Source organism: Xiphophorus maculatus, chromosome 23 (genome assembly GCF_002775205.1).
Source record: "Xiphophorus maculatus strain JP 163 A chromosome 23, X_maculatus-5.0-male, whole genome shotgun sequence".
NCBI classification, from domain to species: Eukaryota; Metazoa; Chordata; class Actinopteri; order Cyprinodontiformes; family Poeciliidae; genus Xiphophorus; species Xiphophorus maculatus.
This window is the reverse complement of record NC_036465.1, coordinates 38,519-60,756: the sequence shown is the minus strand read 5'-3', so window position 1 is coordinate 60,756 and position 22,238 is coordinate 38,519. Positions and strand designations below refer to the sequence as shown.

Here is a 22,238-nt window from a genome sequence, read left to right as displayed (position 1 = left end):
CACTGAGAGGCAGCAGAGAAACGTTCACCCTGACGGGAAAACCTCAGGATTCCTTTACAGGGAGAAAACTGAAGGTTGCACCAATCAGCCAGAAAAATCCAATTTAGGGTTTGTTTTGTCTAAATGGGTCCTGATATTCTCCTCACAGACTCCTCTGCAGGTCTGCTGGGCTTTCTGGCTCAGAAATGTCCGAAGTTCTGGAAGATTTGGGCCCTTCAGAACATTTCAGCAGAAGCTGATTAAACTTAAGTTAATCATAAGCTGGGTCATGGCGGACACTGTGGTCAGGAATCGTGTTCAAGTATGTTTCGTACAGCAGAAGTCGCCAGATAACGTTCAGAAATGCAGCTCAAAGTCCAAACAGTGAATCTGAAGTTACCTTGTCTTTCTCCACAAAGTCTACGTAGGAGGTCCGCTCGATCTCCACCGGCTGGCCCTGCCGGTCGTACAGCGCCAGCACGAAGTGGAAGAAGTTGGACTTCCTCAGGTTGGATGGAGGCTGCTTCTCAAAGTGGGCCCGGGCCAGTCCAACGCCGCTGAAACACACAACAGCAGTCTGAGCGCTCTCATCAAACATGGTGGACCTGCAGCTAGAATATGCAGGTTGTAGCTTTCTGGGTTTCAACCTGAGTTCAGGTCTGACAAATCTGCAGTAACCAGGTTTAACTCAACAGAGCTGAACGTCTGGTTCTGGTGGGTCAACCCCCTGCGTGTTCTGGATGCGTAACGCCGTGAATGGATCACTGAGTCTTTTCTAGAACATGCAGGACAACCTGGAGAAAATTAGGACTCGTCTTCATTATGACGACACCGACTCTCATCTCATTTTCACTTTGACATCAGCAAACGTGTCTCTACATGAAGTCGGCTAATTGTTGTGAAATTATGTGTGATTCTACATGAAAACTCTGAGAAACGCAAAGAGAACATTAATCACAGGCAATAAAGGAGGATTTAGCCATTAGATCCAACGGAGACGGACCTGAACCGTTTACCGCAGGTTGTTATGGACAAAAAGATCAACTTTGTTCATTATTACTGGAAATGGATCTGGTCCAATGAAATGATAAAAAATCAGGTTATGGACAATAAAAGGACTGTTCTCTTTTCTCGCTCCTGGAACAGACAGCAGCCGACCTAACGACCCACTTTGGACCAATCAGAGCAGATCTTGCTGTTTTAAAGTCACAGAGATTTTTACAGTGAAAAAGATTTAATTGGGTCTCATGAAACCAAAGTGTGGAGAAAATATTTATTTATGTTTACAGATTCACAGAAACACTATGAACTTATTTCCTGTTTTAAGGAAGAGAACATTTATCAATTTTCCAAAAATTCAACTGATGCAAAAATCAACATCTGAAAAAAAATGTAAATATGAAAATTAAACTGCTTAAGCAAATATTTCTGTTCTGATGTAAAAATCACAGGGGTCAGAGGTCATCTAAGCGGTGATTTAAAGCCTGTGAAAAATGAGCTACGGGTCAATGTTCCTGCAGGAGGCGACCTCTGACCTTCGCTGGCAGGAACTCAGAACCAACAGGGGAAAACGCTCCAAACAGCAGCCAAATATTTTCACATCAATCTCATTTCCTAAAACACTTCATGATCAATAAAACGCCAGATCACGGAGAAATATTTATTCATGCTCTGGGTTTGTTTTTGGAAAGTTGCCGGCCGGCTCTCCCGTCGCTTCCTGACTCGGGGCTGTTTTCCCCCGACGGCAGATTAATACAGCCCTGACCTTTCTGAGCCTCCATTACCGATGCTTAATGCCTCATTTGCAGGCCGGTTTGTTGAAAGCGAATTCTCCCGACTCCCAGCGTTTGGCCTCCGGACGCCGAGTGGAGAGGCTGCAGAGGAACTCCAGGCGGAGCGGCAGCTCAGGTGTGTTTGGCCGTTTTAATGGAGGCTCGCTGGGAATAAGAGCCGCCGAGTGTGGAGATAAAAATAACAGCAGCAGAAAGACGGCAGCCATGACTTCAACACTTTCACCATCAAATGAAATCAGTGTGTTCCTGTGTGAAAAAGCAGCTTCACACCTGTCTGCCAGTACAACCAGCAGCCTCCTCCAACTCCCACACTGGAAACAATGGGAGCAATGAATCCTTAAACATCTGAGAGGAAATTGGCTCAGCTGCAATCATTAATCATGACGGTTATTTTTATGAAATATGCTGAAGCAGGTCTCAGGTACATCTGAACGATTCCTGTTTGTTATTCTGCTGAGGAGCGAAAACGCTTCAGTGACACTAAAGTTCAGCTTTTGGTGATAAATCTCAGATTTTTCTGATTTCTGTAAGATTTATGAAATAAAATCATCCACATCTGATCAGACTTATTACTTATTACTTACTAGTAATAAGTCTATATATGACAACGCCCAGATAATCAGATAATTAGTCAGCAAGGGACTAATAATAATAAATTATTATTATTATTAGGCAGAGAACAGCAGATGTTTTTACAGCTTCTTGAGTGACACATTTAGCTAAATTTCTTCTTTTTTTTATCTTTCATAAACAGCCCACATACACAAATGTTTCTGTGAAGCTCGGTGTTGCATCCCCAAGGCGGTCCAGGGTGTTGGATGCAACAATAGATAAACCATGTGACACTCGGACTCGTCCCAACATGGCTGCAGTTTGAAGAAATCGGCCCAATGTTGATGAACATCCAGATTTTCAGGGACAACAGGAAGATCGTCACCTGGCTGCGATCGTCACGGTTACAGAAGAACCAGCCGGTTCTAATCAGGATCATCAGAACCCTGAGAACGGATCAGAAATAACAATTGAGACAGTTCATCGTTTCCTGACCGGTTCCTCTGATCCTCCACCAAGCCGGGTCCAATCTGATGCCAGAACCGAAGGAGATCAGAGGAAACAAGCCGACCCGGTCCGGCATCAAACCTCAACCCTGCTCCCGTCAGACCCGGCTTCGGAGCCGGTCCAGTAGAACTCAGCTGGGCCCAAACGAGGCTCAGTCTGAAGAACACCAGCAGAGCCTCAAGTCGACCTGCAGGATCAGTCCTTCTGACCAGCAGAGGGCGACAGTGGAGGAAGAACTCCCAGCAGAACCAGAACCTGGCTCAGTTAGGAGTAAACATGTTGGCCACATGGCGGTTCTGACCCGTTCTTGGATTACGGATGTCTTTATTTTCCTGCTAAACATTTCCAGGAATCCCTGACAGCCGAGTTTTCTCTGCTGATCCTGAGAGAAATCTAGTGAAACCTCGGTGCGCGTGTCCCTTTAAGGAAAACCACGTGACCGATACACTTCCTGTGTCGTTTGGATAAATTGTATTTATGAGGGAGAAACTGACTTTTGTTGGATGGAGATACTTTGTGTTCGCATATGGTTCATCTATACATGGAAGAGGAAGTTTTTAAGATCAAAATGATCAAAATTGGATCGTTTTGATCTTATCACGGAAAATAATGATTATTCCGTTGTCATTTTCACTTTTGACCATTTTTCTTTCAGATTATTCCAGTTCCTTTCTTTTGGATATTTGAATTAGTTTACATGGATTCACTTTAATTTCTGTTGCAGGTGAGACGTCGGATTTGCTCCCAGGTTTTTGTCTTACTGCCACCTGAGCTCTTCACCAACAGGTGTTCTGTTTATCTGTGCTGCCCATCGAGCCGTCCTACCTCGTGGTGATGCTCACATCGATGCTACGTCACAATCTGCTGACTTAGCAGATTTCTTATCCTACCTGTGGAAGTTTCATGTGTTTTATTTCATCGCAGATTACGGTAAGTTTTTATTTATTTATTTTATTCCTGGCTTTCGTTAAGCTGCTGAGTTACTTCATGGTTTTACTTTACATGACAGCAGCTTATAAATATATTTATGGCTTTATTTTGTCTGTGATGTTGTTACTACTGTAAACAAGTTATTGTTAATCAGGACAAAATACGTTGTTTTGTGGGCTATTTTGTCCCCATACTTTAAAATATTTTAGTTTAATTACACTCTTTTTTAATTGAACCTTGCTAAATAGATGTTGGTAGCGATACTATAGATTGAAGCTGTAATAGCTGTGTAATATTATTGTAATATTATCATTCCAGTGTGTCAAGAAAATCCGAGCTCATCCCACTTCCCCATGCTGGAGATTTTAGTTTAACAGTAATAATAAATAAAGTTATCTTTAAAATGAATCACTCAAGTGACATCAAGGCCCAACAGTAGACTTAAGTGTCAATAAAGTTAGTTTAACAGTAATAATAAATAAAGTTATCTTTAAAATGAATCACTCAAGTGACATCAAGGCCCAACAGTAGACTTAAGTGTCAATAAAATAAATCTAGTTGTGTGTGTTGTTTTTGTCTCATGCAAACTTTGCTTTAATTCTACTTTTCTCTATTTAATCATAAGAAATCATAGTCAGTCAGAGAGAGTCATTGAACAGGGAAAGCAGGTTTCCTGGAAAAAGAGGAAGTAAGTTTCCGGCCTGCAGATTTATAAAAATAAATGAGACTATTCTTTATTTTAAAGCATGAAAGTTTTAAAGAATGAAATCTAAATATTTTGAGTAATTTCATAAGATTCAAAGTAAAATACTTATATTAATATTGGTTTACTTGTAATAATACTTACACTTATATTTGTGGGAACACTTACAAGAAAAACAAGTAACTGTAACTTTAGTATTAAATAATTAGAATCATGTATTATTCTTGGTTTCTTTTCAGAAAAACATCTGTAATAACTCACATTAAGATTATAATAAGTATAATTAATAAGTTATGGTTATAAAATCATAAATGAATGATAAATCAGAGAAGCTGAAGAAAATAAATGTGATATAAGTTATGGTTATAAAATTATAAATGAATGCTAGATCAGAGAAGCTAAAGAAAATAAATGTGATATAAATGTGATTTTGACATTGAACTTGAAATGGTGTAAAAGGTGTAACTGCAATTAAACATCACTGATATGTTGGAGGTAGAGAGTAGGTGAAAGGTGAAAGGCAAGGAACTAACAGGAGAGCAGAGATGATCAACGCCTTATTTAGAGAGTAGGTGAAAGGTTGTGCAGGCAATGGAGACAGGAGGTTGAGCAACTCTGAGACATTAGCACAGACATCAGGAAATGTCTGTAAGACAGTGATGGATATGAGATCATCTGTCTAAGCAGTCAGAAACCCTATAAAAGGTGAGTGCAAAAGAGGAACCGTTCGTTGGATCCTCCGGGCAGCTTCGAGCCAAGATCGAGATGGACAAAGAACTCTGCAGCTGAAGAAGAGCCGGGGCCACGGAGCCGAAGACTGTCCGGCCATGGGGACCAACCCGTCAGCCCCACAACCTGTGGCTTCAAATCGCACTTCTCTCATCGGCTGGGTTCAGACCCCAAAGACAAAGATGAAGACAAAGGCAAAGACAAAGAAGAAGAACTGGTGCCTTCCTTCCTGCCAGCACCAAGTCCTGTGTGACCTCACCATCCATGCGGAGAAGAAGCTCATCAGACCTACAGAGATTCCTGCCTTCTCCGATCAACATCTTCCTCCTGCTGCAACACCTTCTTCATCATCAGACCTGCGGAGATCCTGGCCTTCATCGATCGGCGTCTTCCTCCTGCTGCAACACCTTCTTCATCATCAGGCCAGGTCTGGGGTTCGAAACGTCAAACTCCGTCCGTCTCTCTCAAAGGTTCCCTTTTTTTTTAGTTCTCAGTCAGCAGTAGGGAAAGACAGACTAGATGACTGATTTTACTTATTTGATTATTTCTGCTACTGAATTAAGCTGTACTGACCCTTGCAAAAATGCCTTACTAATAAAATATTTAGCATAAAGAAAATCTAAAAGATGTTGTGGACATTCAGTTAATGAGTCACCTTAAAGTTCTTTGATGGTTGTAAAATAGCTATGATGTTTGATTCTGGAGAGGAAGAAGTGGAAAATGTTTTATAGGTTGCTGGTAGCCCAAATGTAAAACAACATCCTTGGGACTCGCCCGAGTCACTAAAACCTACCTGGTTCAATAACAAATGCAAGTTGTAAAATAGAGAACGAGCGACCGTTAACAGGTGTGCTCTGTGAAACTAGTTGGCTGTAGGCTGCTCAGTCTGGCTAATTCACAGAGGGAAGAAGGGTGAGACACCTGGATGTAGGCCGTTAAAAATCAGGTGAATCGTTTCTCGAAACCAGCTTAAACAGAGTTTACTTCAGTTCTGGACAGGGTAAATCCCGGCAGATTTAGGAAACTCAATTAACCCGTTAGATGGAGAGCTGGTAGCACATCTCCCCTCTCAGAAGAGGAAGTAGAGAGTGAGAGAGTAGAGACAGAAAGGAGGGGGGGGGTGTTGCGCAACAACAAGTGGCGCCCAACGTGGGGCGTGGTCGAGGTCGTGCGGAGCGTGCATGAGGCCCTTGGACATGCAGGCGTACGACCTACCCGTAAGGAGCTGGAGGAGCAAGATCTTTGGATCCCAGTGAAACAAGTCCAACGCGTGCTGAGGGACTGTGAAGTGTGTGGTCAATACAACGCAGGTCGCCGAGGGCAGCGGATGGAAGGTTTGTTCATCAAGAGCACAGTCCCATGGGGTTCAGTCTGCATGGATGTAGCAGAGCCAATGGGGACAACAGGAAAGAGAGGTGAGAAGTACCTCTTGGTGCTGATGGACACAGTGACAACTGCTAGAAGAGCAGGTCTTCCCCTGCAGAGGAACTCCGTTCACGTCACAGAAAGCAGGGAGGCGAAGACGCTTCTCCTTTTTGCTCAGGGAAGGAAAAGGGAAGTTGCAGCTCAAAGTGTCACTGAAAACAGGGCAGAGAGTTTGGATTAAAGCTCAAGATCGGCCTGCAGCTACGGGGATCAAGCTGAGATTCAACGCCCAAGATTTTGTAAAGTAAGTACTGAACTTCAACACAGTACTACTGATGAAGAAAGGGGTCCATGAGGAAGCAGTGCTCAAGCCAGTTCTTAGCTACAGCAAACCAGAACATTACGAGAAGATGGCCAGAGAATCAAGCACCATGCCATCCTACAGTAGACTGGCCACTATTACAGGAAGGTTGCCGTTCAAAGAACAACTTCAAGGCTTTGGACTGGGAGGGCCGTGAAGAAATTGGACTATGCTAAAGTACAACTCCAGTACCCCTTAACAACCCCAGCTATGGAAAAGGATCATGATTACGGATAAAGCGTTATGCTTTTTGCTTTGCTCTGCTGAACAGCCAGAATTTTTTTTTTTTGAGGCCTTCTGTCTCAGCCCATCTTCCCTTCCCTAAAGAATCATCCCACATCCTGAAGAACCGACAGTTCATCCAGCGAAGGTTCCTGTAGAAGAATCAGAGCGATCCAAGTTTTCTTCGACATTCATCACCTCATGGGGGAAATCAAAACTCCAAGGAGGGGGTGTCAAGAGAAGTGGAGTTTTGATGACTACACTGAGCTCTCTGTGACAACTGAGGATGAAGAATCTGCATCTTCACATCCCAGACGAACATCTTCTCTTTCCAGGGGATGAGGACGGCGAACTGCAGGAGTGTGATGGACTCCCGGCATGTGAAAGGTCTGACCTCGTGGAGGGGGTGTCAAGAAAATCCGAGCTCATCCCACTTCCCCATGCTGGAGATTTTAGTTTAACAGTAATAATAAATAAAGTTATCTTTAAAATGAATCACTCAAGTGACATCAAGGCCCAACAGTAGACTTAAGTGTCAATAAAGTTAGTTTAACAGTAATAATAAATAAAGTTATCTTTAAAATGAATCACTCAAGTGACATCAAGGCCCAACAGTAGACTTAAGTGTCAATAAAATAAATCTAGTTGTGTGTGTTGTTTTTGTCTCATGCAAACTTTGCTTTAATTCTACTTTTCTCTATTTAATCATAAGAAATCATAGTCAGTCAGAGAGAGTCATTGAACAGGGAAAGCAGGTTTCCTGGAAAAAGAGGAAGTAAGTTTCCGGCCTGCAGATTTATAAAAATAAATGAGACTATTCTTTATTTTAAAGCATGAAAGTTTTAAAGAATGAAATCTAAATATTTTGAGTAATTTCATAAGATTCAAAGTAAAATACTTATATTAATATTGGTTTACTTGTAATAATACTTACACTTATATTTGTGGGAACACTTACAAGAAAAACAAGTAACTGTAACTTTAGTATTAAATAATTAGAATCATGTATTATTCTTGGTTTCTTTTCAGAAAAACATCTGTAATAACTCACATTAAGATTATAATAAGTATAATTAATAAGTTATGGTTATAAAATCATAAATGAATGATAAATCAGAGAAGCTGAAGAAAATAAATGTGATATAAGTTATGGTTATAAAATTATAAATGAATGCTAGATCAGAGAAGCTAAAGAAAATAAATGTGATATAAATGTGATTTTGACATTGAACTTGAAATGGTGTAAAAGGTGTAACTGCAATTAAACATCACTGATATGTTGGAGGTAGAGAGTAGGTGAAAGGTGAAAGGCAAGGAACTAACAGGAGAGCAGAGATGATCAACGCCTTATTTAGAGAGTAGGTGAAAGGTTGTGCAGGCAATGGAGACAGGAGGTTGAGCAACTCTGAGACATTAGCACAGACATCAGGAAATGTCTGTAAGACAGTGATGGATATGAGATCATCTGTCTAAGCAGTCAGAAACCCTATAAAAGGTGAGTGCAAAAGAGGAACCGTTCGTTGGATCCTCCGGGCAGCTTCGAGCCAAGATCGAGATGGACAAAGAACTCTGCAGCTGAAGAAGAGCCGGGGCCACGGAGCCGAAGACTGTCCGGCCATGGGGACCAACCCGTCAGCCCCACAACCTGTGGCTTCAAATCGCACTTCTCTCATCGGCTGGGTTCAGACCCCAAAGACAAAGATGAAGACAAAGGCAAAGACAAAGAAGAAGAACTGGTGCCTTCCTTCCTGCCAGCACCAAGTCCTGTGTGACCTCACCATCCATGCGGAGAAGAAGCTCATCAGACCTACAGAGATTCCTGCCTTCTCCGATCAACATCTTCCTCCTGCTGCAACACCTTCTTCATCATCAGACCTGCGGAGATCCTGGCCTTCATCGATCGGCGTCTTCCTCCTGCTGCAACACCTTCTTCATCATCAGACCTGCGGAGATCCTGGCCTTCATCGATCGGCGTCTTCCTCCTGCTGCAACACCTTCTTCATCATCAGGCCAGGTCTGGGGTTCGAAACACCAAACTCCGTCCGTCTCTCTCAAAGGTTCCCTTTTTTTTTAGTTCTCAGTCAGCAGTAGGGAAAGACAGACTAGATGACTGATTTTACTTATTTGATTATTTCTGCTACTGAATTAAGCTGTACTGACCCTTGCAAAAATGCCTTACTAATAAAATATTTAGCATAAAGAAAATCTAAAAGATGTTGTGGACATTCAGTTAATGAGTCACCTTAAAGTTCTTTGATGGTTGTAAAATAGCTATGATGTTTGATTCTGGAGAGGAAGAGGTGGAAAATGTTTTATAGGTTGCTGGTAGCCCAAATGTAAAACAACATCCTTGGGACTCGCCCGAGTCACTAAAACCTACCTGGTTCAATAACAAATGCAAGTTGTAAAATAGAGAACGAGCGACCGTTAACAGGTGTGCTCTGTGAAACTAGTTGGCTGTAGGCTGCTCAGTCTGGCTAATTCACAGAGGGAAGAAGGGTGAGACACCTGGATGTAGGCCGTTAAAAATCAGGTGAATCGTTTCTCGAAACCAGCTTAAACAGAGTTTGCTTCAGTTCTGGACAGGGTAAATCCCGGCAGATTTAGGAAACTCAATTAACCCGTTAGATGGAGAGCTGGTAGCACATCTCCCCTCTCAGAAGAGGAAGTAGAGAGTGAGAGAGTAGAGACAGAAAGGAGGGGGGGGGTGTTGCGCAACAACAAGTGACACATTGTGGCTGCTGCTGATAACAGACTGACATAAAATGGATTAATGCTAAAAAAGTTGCTGTGATCTGTATTTTTCTGTGTTTAATTTAATTCAAATAAAAACCTGTTTCCTCTGTCTGATACTGTTTTATTCTTACTAACCTCTGTATTTAAATATTTTTAACAGGTATTATATTCTAGTAAAGGATTAGTACAAACATCTACAGCTTTTCACTTTAAACAGGTAGATGTTCAGATGAAGGAAGTGATCTTATTGTGGTTTCGTCATTGATAGAAATTGTTCCAATGCTAAGCTAACCATAACTGCTAAGCTTCCACTTCAGTCACTCAAATGATGTTATCCAATATATTTAACATCAACAACCTGATGTAGTTTTAATTTGTAAGCATGACAGTAGCAGTTTTAGACATAGCCATCTATCCGTGCTGCGGTAGGAAGATCTGATGAGGTAGCACTGATAGTCAGAACACCGTGAGGACGATGAACCGGTTAACACTCTGGGACGAACCCTGGAGTTTCCAGAAAACAGATGATTGAACTAGACCTTCAGCTCAACCATCTGCTTCCAGTTCAGGTTTGTCATGATTGTTAATTGTGTTTATTTCTATTTTAACGTTCTAACAAATCACCCATGTAATTGCAATGAATGCATTTTATTTTTTTCTCTGATGACAACCTGTGGCAGCAGCTGAACATGGAAGTCAAAGACAGCGAGGCCAATTCAAACGTCACCATGACGCCGCGATCCAGGTACAAAGATGAATCTCTGAGGCGAAGATCACAGGATCCACTACAAATCTGGAAACCAGAAGACATTACCCAATCTTATGCAAACTTACAATTAAATGTCTATATACGCCGTCATCATCAGTGTCCCGTGAAAGGGTGTTTACAAAAACAGGATAAATGGTTTGTAAACGGCCTGGCCGCCATGTTGGGCCAGCCGCCATGTTGGGCCGTTCCACAACGGTCTCTAAGCTGCTGGCTGGAAGTCGAGTTCTAGAGAAGTTTTCTGTTTTTTCAATCAGCTGAAGTCTGGTTTAAAAAGCTCCTGGTTTTATTTCTGGTCACAGTCAGACCTGCACTAAAGACTTTAACCACCTTGGATGGAAAGTGGACCAGAACAAACCTTCAGTTCTGGTACCACTGAACTGAACTGGCTGGCTTTTCAAACTGTTCACCCAACTAGAGCAGAACAGAAAGACGGCAGCGGCCCGACCAAAGAGGCTCCTTACAGAAACCTGAACAACCATCAGACCAGGAGAAACCAGATTTTTGGTCTGATGAAATGAAGACTGAACGTCTGGTGAAATCAGAAAATGGCCGACAGACGTCTGTCTGAACCGATGCAGCTGGAGAAGAATGGACCGAACCGGCCGTTAGAGGAGCCGTCGGACTGGAAGTATTCAGCAGAGACTCGGAAAACTTATGCAGACCTGATTTCTACTTTCAATAAATTTGCAATACACTGAAAAACTTTTACATTGTTGTAAAGTATTTGTGTAAGACTTAGAGGAAAGAAGTGAATGTGCTAAAATATAATAATTTTATAAATTATTAAAAGAATAATTTATAAATCAATTATTTTTCTCTCCTTTCAGTGGCAGAAGGATTCAAATTGAGTCGAGCCATTGAGGCTGAATAGTTTTATTGGCTCTAGGGGGCAAAGGTCACCATGCCAGGAGTCCAACCTGTGGCTAACGCCTCCTTACGTGGTAACGCTTCACCACCAGAGCTGAACAGTTTTCATTCTTTCTGTTTGGACCCACAGAGACATTGAAGGGTTTGGTTGTTTCTGTGTCGTCTACTTCTTGATTAGTTTCTGCTGATTGTGTGTTTAAACCCACCGGTGCTCCTTGTTCTCTGTCTGGTCTGCTGTCAGACATCTCTGGTTTTCCAGTTGCTACCACTTTTGAGACGTAACCTTCCACTCATTCTGTGCTGCCTGGATTTTTGGACTTTTTATTTCATCATTATTCATCATTTCTTCATTAATCTTCATCTCCTTCACACGAACCTGAGTCCTCTGCGTCTGCCTCACCATCTCTCTACCGCAAATCGTGACAGACATCCCATAATAAGTCGGAGCAACATTCCTCAGCCGGGAGCAAAAGTGCAAGAAAAATTAGAGATTTTCCTTACAGAACATTTTACAGTTTAAACAATATATCATTTGTTATTTTCAGGATTTCTGAAGATTATCTTAAATGAAACAAACTTCCATGTATGGAAAAAAATTTAAATATTGGGTGCAAAATTAGAACCTAGTCTGTAGACATAAAAAATAAGTCAGAAAATAATCATTTCTTTGAATTATAATTTCAGTAATAAATGTAGAAAAATATCTGAAGCAGTTTTTAAATTAGATTTTTTTTTTTTTTACTGGAAACAGATTTTGATCCAAAACCTGATAAAAAAAACAAATCAACAAACATGGAGTGAATCTGGCAGCAGCATCACTAAAGCAGCCATTATCCCAATTAAACGGGATGCTGCAGGCCGGCCAGACGGCCCATCGTCACGGCGACGCTCTGCCTCCACTCACAACGCTCGTCAGCAATATTATTATTTCAATTATGCTAATTGCAGCTGCATCCACTCGTACCGGCTGTTAGCACTTGGCACAAGGTGCAATAAAAACAGTATCGATGGCACACGGCTTGCACAGGCACGCCCGGAGAGTAGCTCACTACACACACACACGCACACACACACACACACACACACACACACACACACGGATTCACCACAAAGCCTGAAATTAAAGGTCAGCACGAGTCATGTGGAGCGCTCTGCAAACAATTACTGAGCAGCACAGCCAGTGGTTTGTGTCCTCACTTGATTCTGAGAAAAACTTGCCAGATCCGTCGCTTCACTCCGGGTTTAACTGGAGGATCTCCTGAAACCAGTGATCCCAGTAAAGACTCTGCAGATTAAACCATTTCTGTCAGGAGGACGAGGCGAGAGCCTCAGCGGAGAACTGACTCGTTCTCTGAGATCAAACCAACAGTTTTCCAGTTTTCTGCTCCTCGCAAACCAAACGACCTGCAGCAGAACATCTATTACTATGATTATTATTAAAATGTATTATGTTATTAAATGTATCATTATGTACCCGGGGTCTCAAAGCCAGAAACAGAAGCGTCTTGATCTTTATAAAGACTCTGAAACAGCAAAATACCAAAACTTTGGCAGGAATGTCGACTTGTAGCTCCTGCTAGATCATGAAATGTGGAGTTTTTATTACTTTAGACCAACATTTAGCTTTAAACTTTAAAGCTAAAGTTTAACGTAGAAATATTGGAGCAAAACGTAGAGAAACTGCTGCTAGTTTATGGGTTGTGGAGTCCAGATCAACCCAGAACAAGAATCCAACATGGAGAAGCAACATTTAGCTTTTTGTTGCTGTTTCCTTTTTGTCTTTTGGTTTTGTTGTTTTATTTGTATTTCCTCTAATTCAGGTAAAGAACTTTGAACGGCCTGGTTGCTGAAAATGTGCTAAATAAATAAAATCCCCTTTCACCTCAGAGTGGACACAGTCTGAGATTTTAAAATATAAATAGAATAAAATGTCTCTCTACACCTAAGAGATGTTAAATTTGTCCTCAGATTGAACTGACTGAACTTCTCCAGTCATGGAGACAAAATGGAGACAAAATGGAGACAAAATGGAGACATGGTGTCTCCATTTTGTCTCCATTTTGTCTCTTGTCTTACTGACTAGAAGCTCTTCACATCATACCATATATTTAAATAAGAGTCAAGAATATTTGGATTAATTTCCGTCAGCAGGTTTCACCTCACACACACACACACACACACACACACACACACACACACACACACACACACACACACACACACACACACACACACACACACACACACACACACACACACACACACACACTCCCTGGCGGAGCCAGCGCACTGTGTCCCTCCAGCGTCTCTGGTTTGATTCCCTGTGGTGTTAAAACTTCCTGATCTGCTTTCATCCAGTCAGATATTCAGTTAGGATAATAATAATAATAATAATAATAATAATAATAATAATAATGCACATGTCTTTGCTGCATGGATGAATACTTTTGAACAGAAAGTCTCAGACAGAAAACTTAACTCAGTTTTGTCAAAATCAAATTCGATTGATTAGCAAATTTGATTGAATATTTCTAAATGGTTATTGAAGTTTTGCTGTGAAAAATCAGTAAATATTTTACAAAGAAATTAAGTGAGGAAATGAAAGCAGCTGTATGTTTTATTTAAACACATCATTTTCAGATCATAACGGATTTAATTTGTGCTCCTAACAGTTTGGTCTCATTTATTCACTTTAAATGTTTGACATTTTCATGGTAATCGTCGCCATTTGAAAGGATTTTTAAGTAAGTCTTAAATTGCAGGTCGGATCCCGATTTCAGGTAATCAGAAGGTTTTTTCCTCTAAATCTGTTGGATGAAACAAAAACTTCCTGACATCCGACTCAACGCGTTAAAACATGCAGGAGGCGCCGCAAACATCCGGTATGAATATAATTAGCACAAACAAGCAAACACACACACACACACATACACACACACACACACACACACACACACACACACACACACACCCCATCTGTAATTACTGTGGATGTTGAGCTTGGCTTGTTAAAATATGCACATATTGTCCTGCGCTCCTCTGTGTGAGCTGATTTATTCTGAATACACTCCGTCTCTGACACACACACACACACACGCGCACGCATGCACACACACACACACACACCTGTTTGGTCTGCTCTTATTTGTGTAATGTGCACTAATGAGTTAAACACTGAAACACGAGGAGATGATCTCTCTCTCTCTCTTTCTCTCTCTATGAAGAACAGACAACTAGGTTCATTCAAACCAAACCGGTGGCAATAGGCAATGGGCAATGGGCAACAGGCAATGGGAGACATTTGCAGCAATTATTAGGAAGTTCCAGTTCAAACTCCTGAGTTGTACGGAAATAAAGAACGACAAACAAAACGAGCAGCTGGACTCCTGCGTCGGCAGCATCATGATGAGGGATCATCTGCTGAGTCGACTGGTGAAACGCTGTGGAAGGTAAACATTCCAGTTTTCACCGCTGGAAGACATTTTGGAACTTTCTGCTTTTGCGCCATTTTGCTTTCATTTCCATATTTTATTTATTGTTTCATATTCATGATCAATCTGTGAAGAGACACGCCTGGTTTTCATCGCCTTCATGTTTCCCTGCAGCTGGGAGAAATGCATCATGGGAGTTTTCATGGCGGCGATAGAGCAGGCTCCGCCCCCTGAGGCCACGAGGCTGCAGGAAAGACAACGCCGCCGCCCCGGCAAATTGCCGCCACGCAGCAGGCTGATTGCCACATTTGGCAACCTGCCATTGCCTTCTCCACTACTAGCCCTGTTGCCAAACCCTGCAGGTTGACGTCTCAGTGGATGTTACAAGTTGCTCAGCAGCCGTTGCTCGTTGCTTGCTGAGCCATGAAGCCTCCAATCTGAAGGACACTGAACTAATCCTGGTCGGACCGGGTCAGTTTGGGTCGGACCGGCTCAGTTCAGCAAAATTTTATCAGATTTTTATCTTCCAGAAAATTGACTGGTTGCCAAATCGGTGGATCGGTCCGATCAACTGTCAGATGCAGGTCAAAGGTTCTGGTTTTACTTCTCACTGTAGATTGCTGCGGTTCTGACCCGTTGCTCCTCCTGGAGCCGGAGGAACCGGGTCAACTGGTTGCTCCGGGCATCAGGACGGCAACCGTTACCCTTCATCCACTTTGTAGCAACGCTGGAGGTTCTGGAGGTTCTTGAAGCCCCTCACCATGATGCAGCCACCGCCGTGCTTCACGTGTGGAAAGAATCTGTGGGACACCAAACTCAAACTGGACGTCTGATGATAATGATGGAGGCGTCTTCATCACCTGGAGGTCAAAGGTGAGCCGATCTCGGAGCTGAATAGAAACTTTTTTCTGATTTGATATGACAATGAATTTTTTCCATGAATGTATGTAAATATCTGACCCTGCTGAGAGTGAGGATCAACTGGCCGTAGCTGTGAACTTTGACCTCCTGCTACGATGTGTTGACCTGGAAACTGGACCCGGCGCTCGGTCGGTCACTAGGATCTGTCTGCTGTAATCAGATTACTCTCACTTGTAATGTGTCTCCGTCCTTCTGGGTCGGAAGTGGCGATGAAACCGGCCACACCAAAATAAAGCATTGTAATCCGTCAGCGTGCTGCATTCAGGGCCTGCGGGAAATCCCCGCTGCCTTTCAGACGTGTCAGGCGCTTGACCCAGTTCTGTCGGTGTCGTGTTCAGGTTTCAGTAAATCAGAAGCTTTGGGGTCTGCAGGTGTTTTCCTGTTTTCTCAGCTTCGTCTTGAAGCGATTAGGGATTTTTTCCGGTTTGGTGAAGTTGAAATCTTCCTCTTGTGGGCGGAGGATGGATGTTTGCCGGGCGGCTGCAGCTGCAGCTGCCGTTGCTCCACCGTTTGAGCTGAAATGCATCATTTATTCTGTCAAACATCCTGCAGCCGATCTCAGCAGAGGCTGCGGAGAAGGTGACGGAAAACTCTGGGGATAAATTGATTCAACAGGACAAAAACCAGAGATGATGGAAAATATTCTCCAGTTGTTTTATGGCGGCTTGCTGTCATAAAGTTCAGCTCACCTGCAGCTCCGGCTCCTCGTCTCCATTTATTTCCATGATTCCTGATCAGCCGGAGCGTCGCTGCAAACATCCATCTGTTGTCTAACACGCTTATCCCCAGTGGAGCTGCTGGTTCCGACCTCCAGAGGTCACGGGGCGAGAGGCGGGGTCACCCGGACGGGTCGCCGGTCCATCAAAAACATGCAGTTGCACAGAAATATGCAACGGAGCAACGTCTCGACCAACGAGTTGCTGCGTTTCAACAATTGAGCCGCCGAGAAAGAAAAGCTCCTGCTTCTGTTAGACAAGTTTTCCAGGTCGTGTTTCCGTGGTAATTAGGAGGAAGAGGAAAAACACGCCTGATCCCAGAGAGGCCCTGAACGCACCGTCACCTGCTGCAGGTGCTAATGACCTCTAACCCCACAGGACAAAGGTCAGCTGGGATGAAGGCTTGTTCTGCTCAGTGACATGGCAGTATGAGCCTCCTCCATGTTTACACACACACACACACACACACACACACACACACACACACACACACACAGACACACACACACACACACACACACACACACACACTTTATAACATTAGACTTTCAGATTCCTATAAAATAAACCATAAATATCTGTAAAAATTGATATTTGCCTCTTTTCTCTCTCGTCTGAAAAGCAAAAATTTCCCCTCATCGACTCGTTTTCTCTCCAAAATGTCGGGTTGAAACGGACGGCGAATTAAACCAGGTTCTTCTTTTCCACTTTTCTCACGACTAAAGATCTTTTAGAAAGTCAAACCTGCAGCTTGGAGCTTTCAGGACGTTTCATGGTTTCAACTGAAATCTTTCAACTTGAGGCAGTTTGCAAAAATCCTGAGCAGGAGAGTCAGACTGAGGCGTTCAGGGACAGTTTTAAGGTCTGGAAAGCAGACAACTCATCCTGTTAGGAGGAGAAATGTTTTCAACACAAACAGATTCTTTTAGTTCTTTCTAAAAATTTTCCAGCTTCAGAGAAAATTACAAATATTTCCAATTTGTTTTCAGAAAATTTGACACCTGGGAGATTTAATGAAATGTTTAAATATGTTCAGTTTTAGTTCTGATTATTTGTGGAGGAGATGAGAATATCAGCTAAATGAAAGCAGAAATGTATAATTTGAAGGAGTTTCACTCGGAGCGTTGCTTCGTTTCTCGTCTTCATTCTGGGAAAAATCTAGGAATAATTTTCATAAAATAAATAATCACCAAATGTTGACAAAACATCCAGAGATTTCAAATCCTTTCAGACACCTTCTTCTTCATCATCATCATCATCATCATCAGTTCAGTCCAAACTGCAGCATTTAAAAAACTGGAACTGATTCAGATGATTTTATGTCTGATTTGTTTTGGGGTTTTTTCATTCATGCATCAAACCAACATTTGTTGCGATGAGTTTAAATCTTTGAGAAGGAAAAGAAAAGTCGTTTATTAATCAGTCAAAAGTAAAAACTCCCATTTTGTGAAGAGAAAAAATGCTTTTGGTTTAATGTTTCAATATTTCTTTTGTTCTGTTATTTCATTTTTATCATCTGGTTTCAGGCTCAGAGTTGAACTTCTGATCACTTTATTAATTCCTGTCAGATTTTATTTCACTCCATTTTCTAATTGCAGACTAAATCTTTAATCGTGCAGCTCTTGTAATATAATTCATATTCCATGTGACACGGACTGAATTGACTCCGCGGGTCCAGAAAAGCTCCAAATATTCGCACTAATTATTCACATTTCAATATAAAATATTATTAATATATAAAAGCATTTCCACAGAATCCCGTCACAAGTTTCATTTCCAACAAACATTTTTCATTTGATTTACAGCCGAAACCGAGTCCATTTGGACCGGAACATCCAGTCAAAGTTCGCCTCACAATATTTCAGGATTAAAGAGCCGGATTTGTCCGGACTGACTCGTCATCTGGACCGGAACCAGACGGGTTCTGTTCTGTTTCAGAAACAAAGTCCAGAACTTGAAATCGTTTTCTCCAGATTTTATGCCTGTTTTTTATTTCTAGAAATCAAATTTCGACCATTTCCTGTTGGACTTTAGAGGTTCGTCATTTTGATTTATTTCTGATTTCATCTTTGATTCTTACAGACAGAATTTGTGTCTCGTTCTCTGTTAATGATCGTTAATCAGTTTATCGATCATCTTAAATGGAAACTGTTACATTTGATCAACTCTGATTCAGCTGCAGACCAAACGAATCAATTACAGATTCGCTGCTTCACAAACCCGGAATCTGGGCTCGTTTGGACCCATTGCTGTAGGATCGGAACCAGCTTCACACGTCACGATTCAGAACTTTCGCAGTTTGTCCCCTCGGACTAAACTGGGATTTATTCTGAACATTTCCCGTCATTCCAGCCTCGTTCCCGGTTCCGTGTTCTGGACCGGGATTCAATCAATTGTTAACGTTTACGGACTTTTATAGAAGAAACTGACTTTATAAATTAGAATAATTCAAGTCTCTGGCTTGTGTCTGAAAAATAAAAGATAGAAAAATGATTGAAACTAATTTGAAGGAAATGCGTGAATCTTTAATCTTTACGCGTTTTAAATTCAAACCCGAAGTTAAACATGAAATTTCTGCTTGATTAAAAACTACAAATATTTCAAACTCTTAATCAAATCATAAAGCGCTGCGTTCAGAATTTGTAGAGGAATATAATTATATTAATAGTTATTTACTGGTTTCAGGTTTCAGGTCAAAACAGCGGCGAGTTTAACTTTTAAAGAAAAACTTCTGCTTTTAGAATAAGATTTAATTTAGGCCGCAGATTTTTGTCCTTACTGTAAAAAGTTCATGTATGATTGAAAATAATATTATTAATAATGTGCAAATAATTATCACCGCGTGGTTCCCTTAAATTGATTTTTTTTTCTTTTCAATAAAAAATAAATAAATGTATCCTTTATTTTATTTTATTTAATGTTTTATGAATAAAACTCTTGAATTTTCGGCCCAACTATAAACAATTTTTATGGTTTATTGTCCTAAATGTTCCTGGACATTTAGGACAATAAATGTCCTTTCATACATTTCATTTATGAATGTATGAAATGTGTGAATGAGTGAATCTGTTCAGGTTTTGAGGAAACAGCGCGGAGCAGCAAAGCTTCAGGAAAGGATCTAAATTTTAATCTTTGAAACTTTTAAAGTTCAGATTCAACTAAAACTCTATAAGTTTCTGTCTCTCCATGCAGCTGAAGTTGGATCTAAAAAGCTCGTGTTCTGGTTCTGGTTCTGGTTCCGGAGCCCTGCAGGCGGACTTCGTCCCGCTGCCTGTTTTCTGCATTAAGCGGAACCGGAGCCTCGCAGATCCTTCGCTGCCTAAACGCAGCTGCGCTTCGGGGAGGTTTTACCTCTGGGCCGCAGTGTTGGCGTCCAGAATCCCTGCGCCCTGCATCCAGGAGCGGACCGGGGTCATGCCGGTGGGGAGCGGCTCCTCCTTCATGGTCAGGGCCCCCCGGGGGAGGCTGTCCTGGATGGAGAACATCAGATTGTCCTTCTGGGAGCTTTGTCTTCACCAGGAACAAGACAGTAGATGAAGAATAATCCTCCCTGCACCAGCCGCTCAAACAAGCCAGAGGACCACCTGGATTAAGGTGGAGAAAAGAGGAGCGATGAAGAGGAGGGGTGGAGGAGGATGAGGAGGAGGGATGGAGCTTCCTCAAAGTGCCGTGTCCTGATCCAGAGAAGAGCCGCGGGTTCCTCGGGGTTTCAGCGGGCTTGGTTTAGATCCCAGCAGCGGGTCGGAGCTGGAGGAGCGCGGAGAGCATCTCGGAGGATCCGGGCAGAGAGTCCGGGGATCCGGGATCAGAGACAGGCGAGCGCCGCGGACCGAGTGGAAAAGAAAAGTGGGCTAAAAAAAACCAGGCAGCGCTTCAAAAAGGGGCTAAAATGAAATGATTAGCAAACAAGAGGGAGGGACGAGCCGAGGAAGGCTGCGGCTCCCGGGGGAGCAGAGGGATTGGGCGGCGAGAATCTGCCCTCCCTCCCCGGCTCTTTCTGGCTCCTCCGTCCCGGCGGAGAGCTCCTTCTCTCGGGCTCCACGGTTCCGCAGGTCCCGCGGGACCCGCGTGGAGCGGGAGGGGGCGGGGCGCGACCATACAAGGACTGCTCATCTGAATACGAGGCTCACTTCCGGCGCCTGATTGGCTGCGTGCACTGATTGCGTCACTGCCCGCTCCAAATATGGGGTTCCGCGTGTTGAGCTGCGCGCGCTGAAGAAAAAGTTAACAGCTCAGATTGATGACACGTGACCGCTGAGGGTTACCAGGGCAACGAGAAGCTCAACATCCATTAACAGCTGATTTAGTCTGCAGCAGCTCGGGAGCTACAGGGTCTGGATCCGGTTCTGGTCCCGGTTCTGGACCCGGGATCCAGACCCGGATCCATCCGGACTTCCTAAACTTCTGCGGAAGAATCTGCGGCTCAGGCTGACGGCGCTGGGCTGCGCTGCGCTGGTTTGGCGCAGATTTTTCCTCCTGAACTCCGCAGACATTTGGCGCTCTGCTTCTCTTTCCGCACAGCAGGAGCCGCTAATAAGATGCGTTTCAGTGCCAGAGATTTATTTCACATCAAATTAAAACGGAACCGATTCCAATGAAAACAAGAAACACATTTCATCACTAACATCCTGGAAGTTGTTTGATCGCGGCTTTTGACGTTTTGAGGATGAAGATGCTGAGATTCCTGCGCATTTTCTCTTTTTTCACAAATCCACTAATTAAGCAGAAACTCCAGAGCAGCGCTGATTAAATATTTATTCTCCTTTAGCCCAGTGAATTCCTCCTGGGAAACAGAAACGTCTGGAAATCCTGGAAAAATCTTCAGTATCGAGACTGAAGCTGCAAACATGGAGATGAAGAGAAAGATGATGAAGAGGAGGAAAACAACAGATCCATCGATCATCAATGAAATATCGGTTCAGTCACTGCAGATATTAATTCACGTTACTTTACAGCAAATGTGCTTTTCCTCTTCCTCTTCCTCCTCCTCCTCCTCATCAGTCCGTTTGGAGTTCGGTCCTTTAAAGCCACACATTTAGAAAATCCTAAAAGCTTTTCAACAATAAATCAATTAAAGTCTCATCAGAAATCATTTCAGACCAGACGGTTAAACACGTGACCAACTGAAAACGAACCTGCTGAGATCCAATTTATTTCATTCCTTTCAAACTTCCCTGAATCCCGAATCAAGACCCAGCAGCTTCAGAACCAACAACACGGACCGGACCCGACCGGACCGCTTTCAGCTGCAACTAAACCAGTCAGTGAATAAAACTTTACATTTATGATTCCTGAACGACAGTACTGAGAAAATAAAGCTGTTGATTTTATTAAAGCACCAAAGTTACTGAATTTCTGAAATGATGCAACAACTTTCCATAAACTGACCATTAATTTGATTTTATTGGGAATAATATTCAGGAATGGTTTGGTCTCTAATTCAGTTTCTTTCTTTTTTCCATTTTTTTCTCTGAAGAGTTTTTGCGGCGCTTGAGGTTCGTATTTTTTGCGACAGGGGGGGGGATCAAGGAGGGGGGGCATGGGGCAAAGGTCGCTGGGACCGGGAGTCGGACCCGCGACGTCCGCGTCGAGGACTAAGGCCTCCAAACGTGGGGCCCCATAATTCAGTGTCTTTAAGCCGTGGTTCCGTGAACACG

General features: G+C 42.7%; 1 protein-coding gene across 3 annotated transcripts in view; it reads right to left on the bottom strand.

Moving 5' to 3' along the window:
• LOC102217216 (transcription factor COE3-like) overlaps positions 1 to 20,657 on the bottom strand; it is a 92,732-nt gene extending 72,075 nt beyond the window's left edge. For 2 of the 3 annotated variants that reach the window (XM_023329009.1, XM_023329011.1), the window contains exons 1-2: positions 19,933 to 20,655; positions 380 to 536 (exon numbers count right to left, since the gene is read on the bottom strand). In XM_023329009.1, the coding sequence (XP_023184777.1) occupies positions 380 to 536; positions 19,933 to 20,066 (291 nt within the window). In that variant the 5' untranslated portion in view covers positions 20,067 to 20,655. Of the gene's footprint in view, positions 1 to 379; positions 537 to 19,932 lie in introns of all 3 variants that reach the window. The other variant, XM_023329010.1, reaches the window with a different exon arrangement.
• Between the last annotated feature and the right edge of the window lie 1,581 nt (positions 20,658 to 22,238).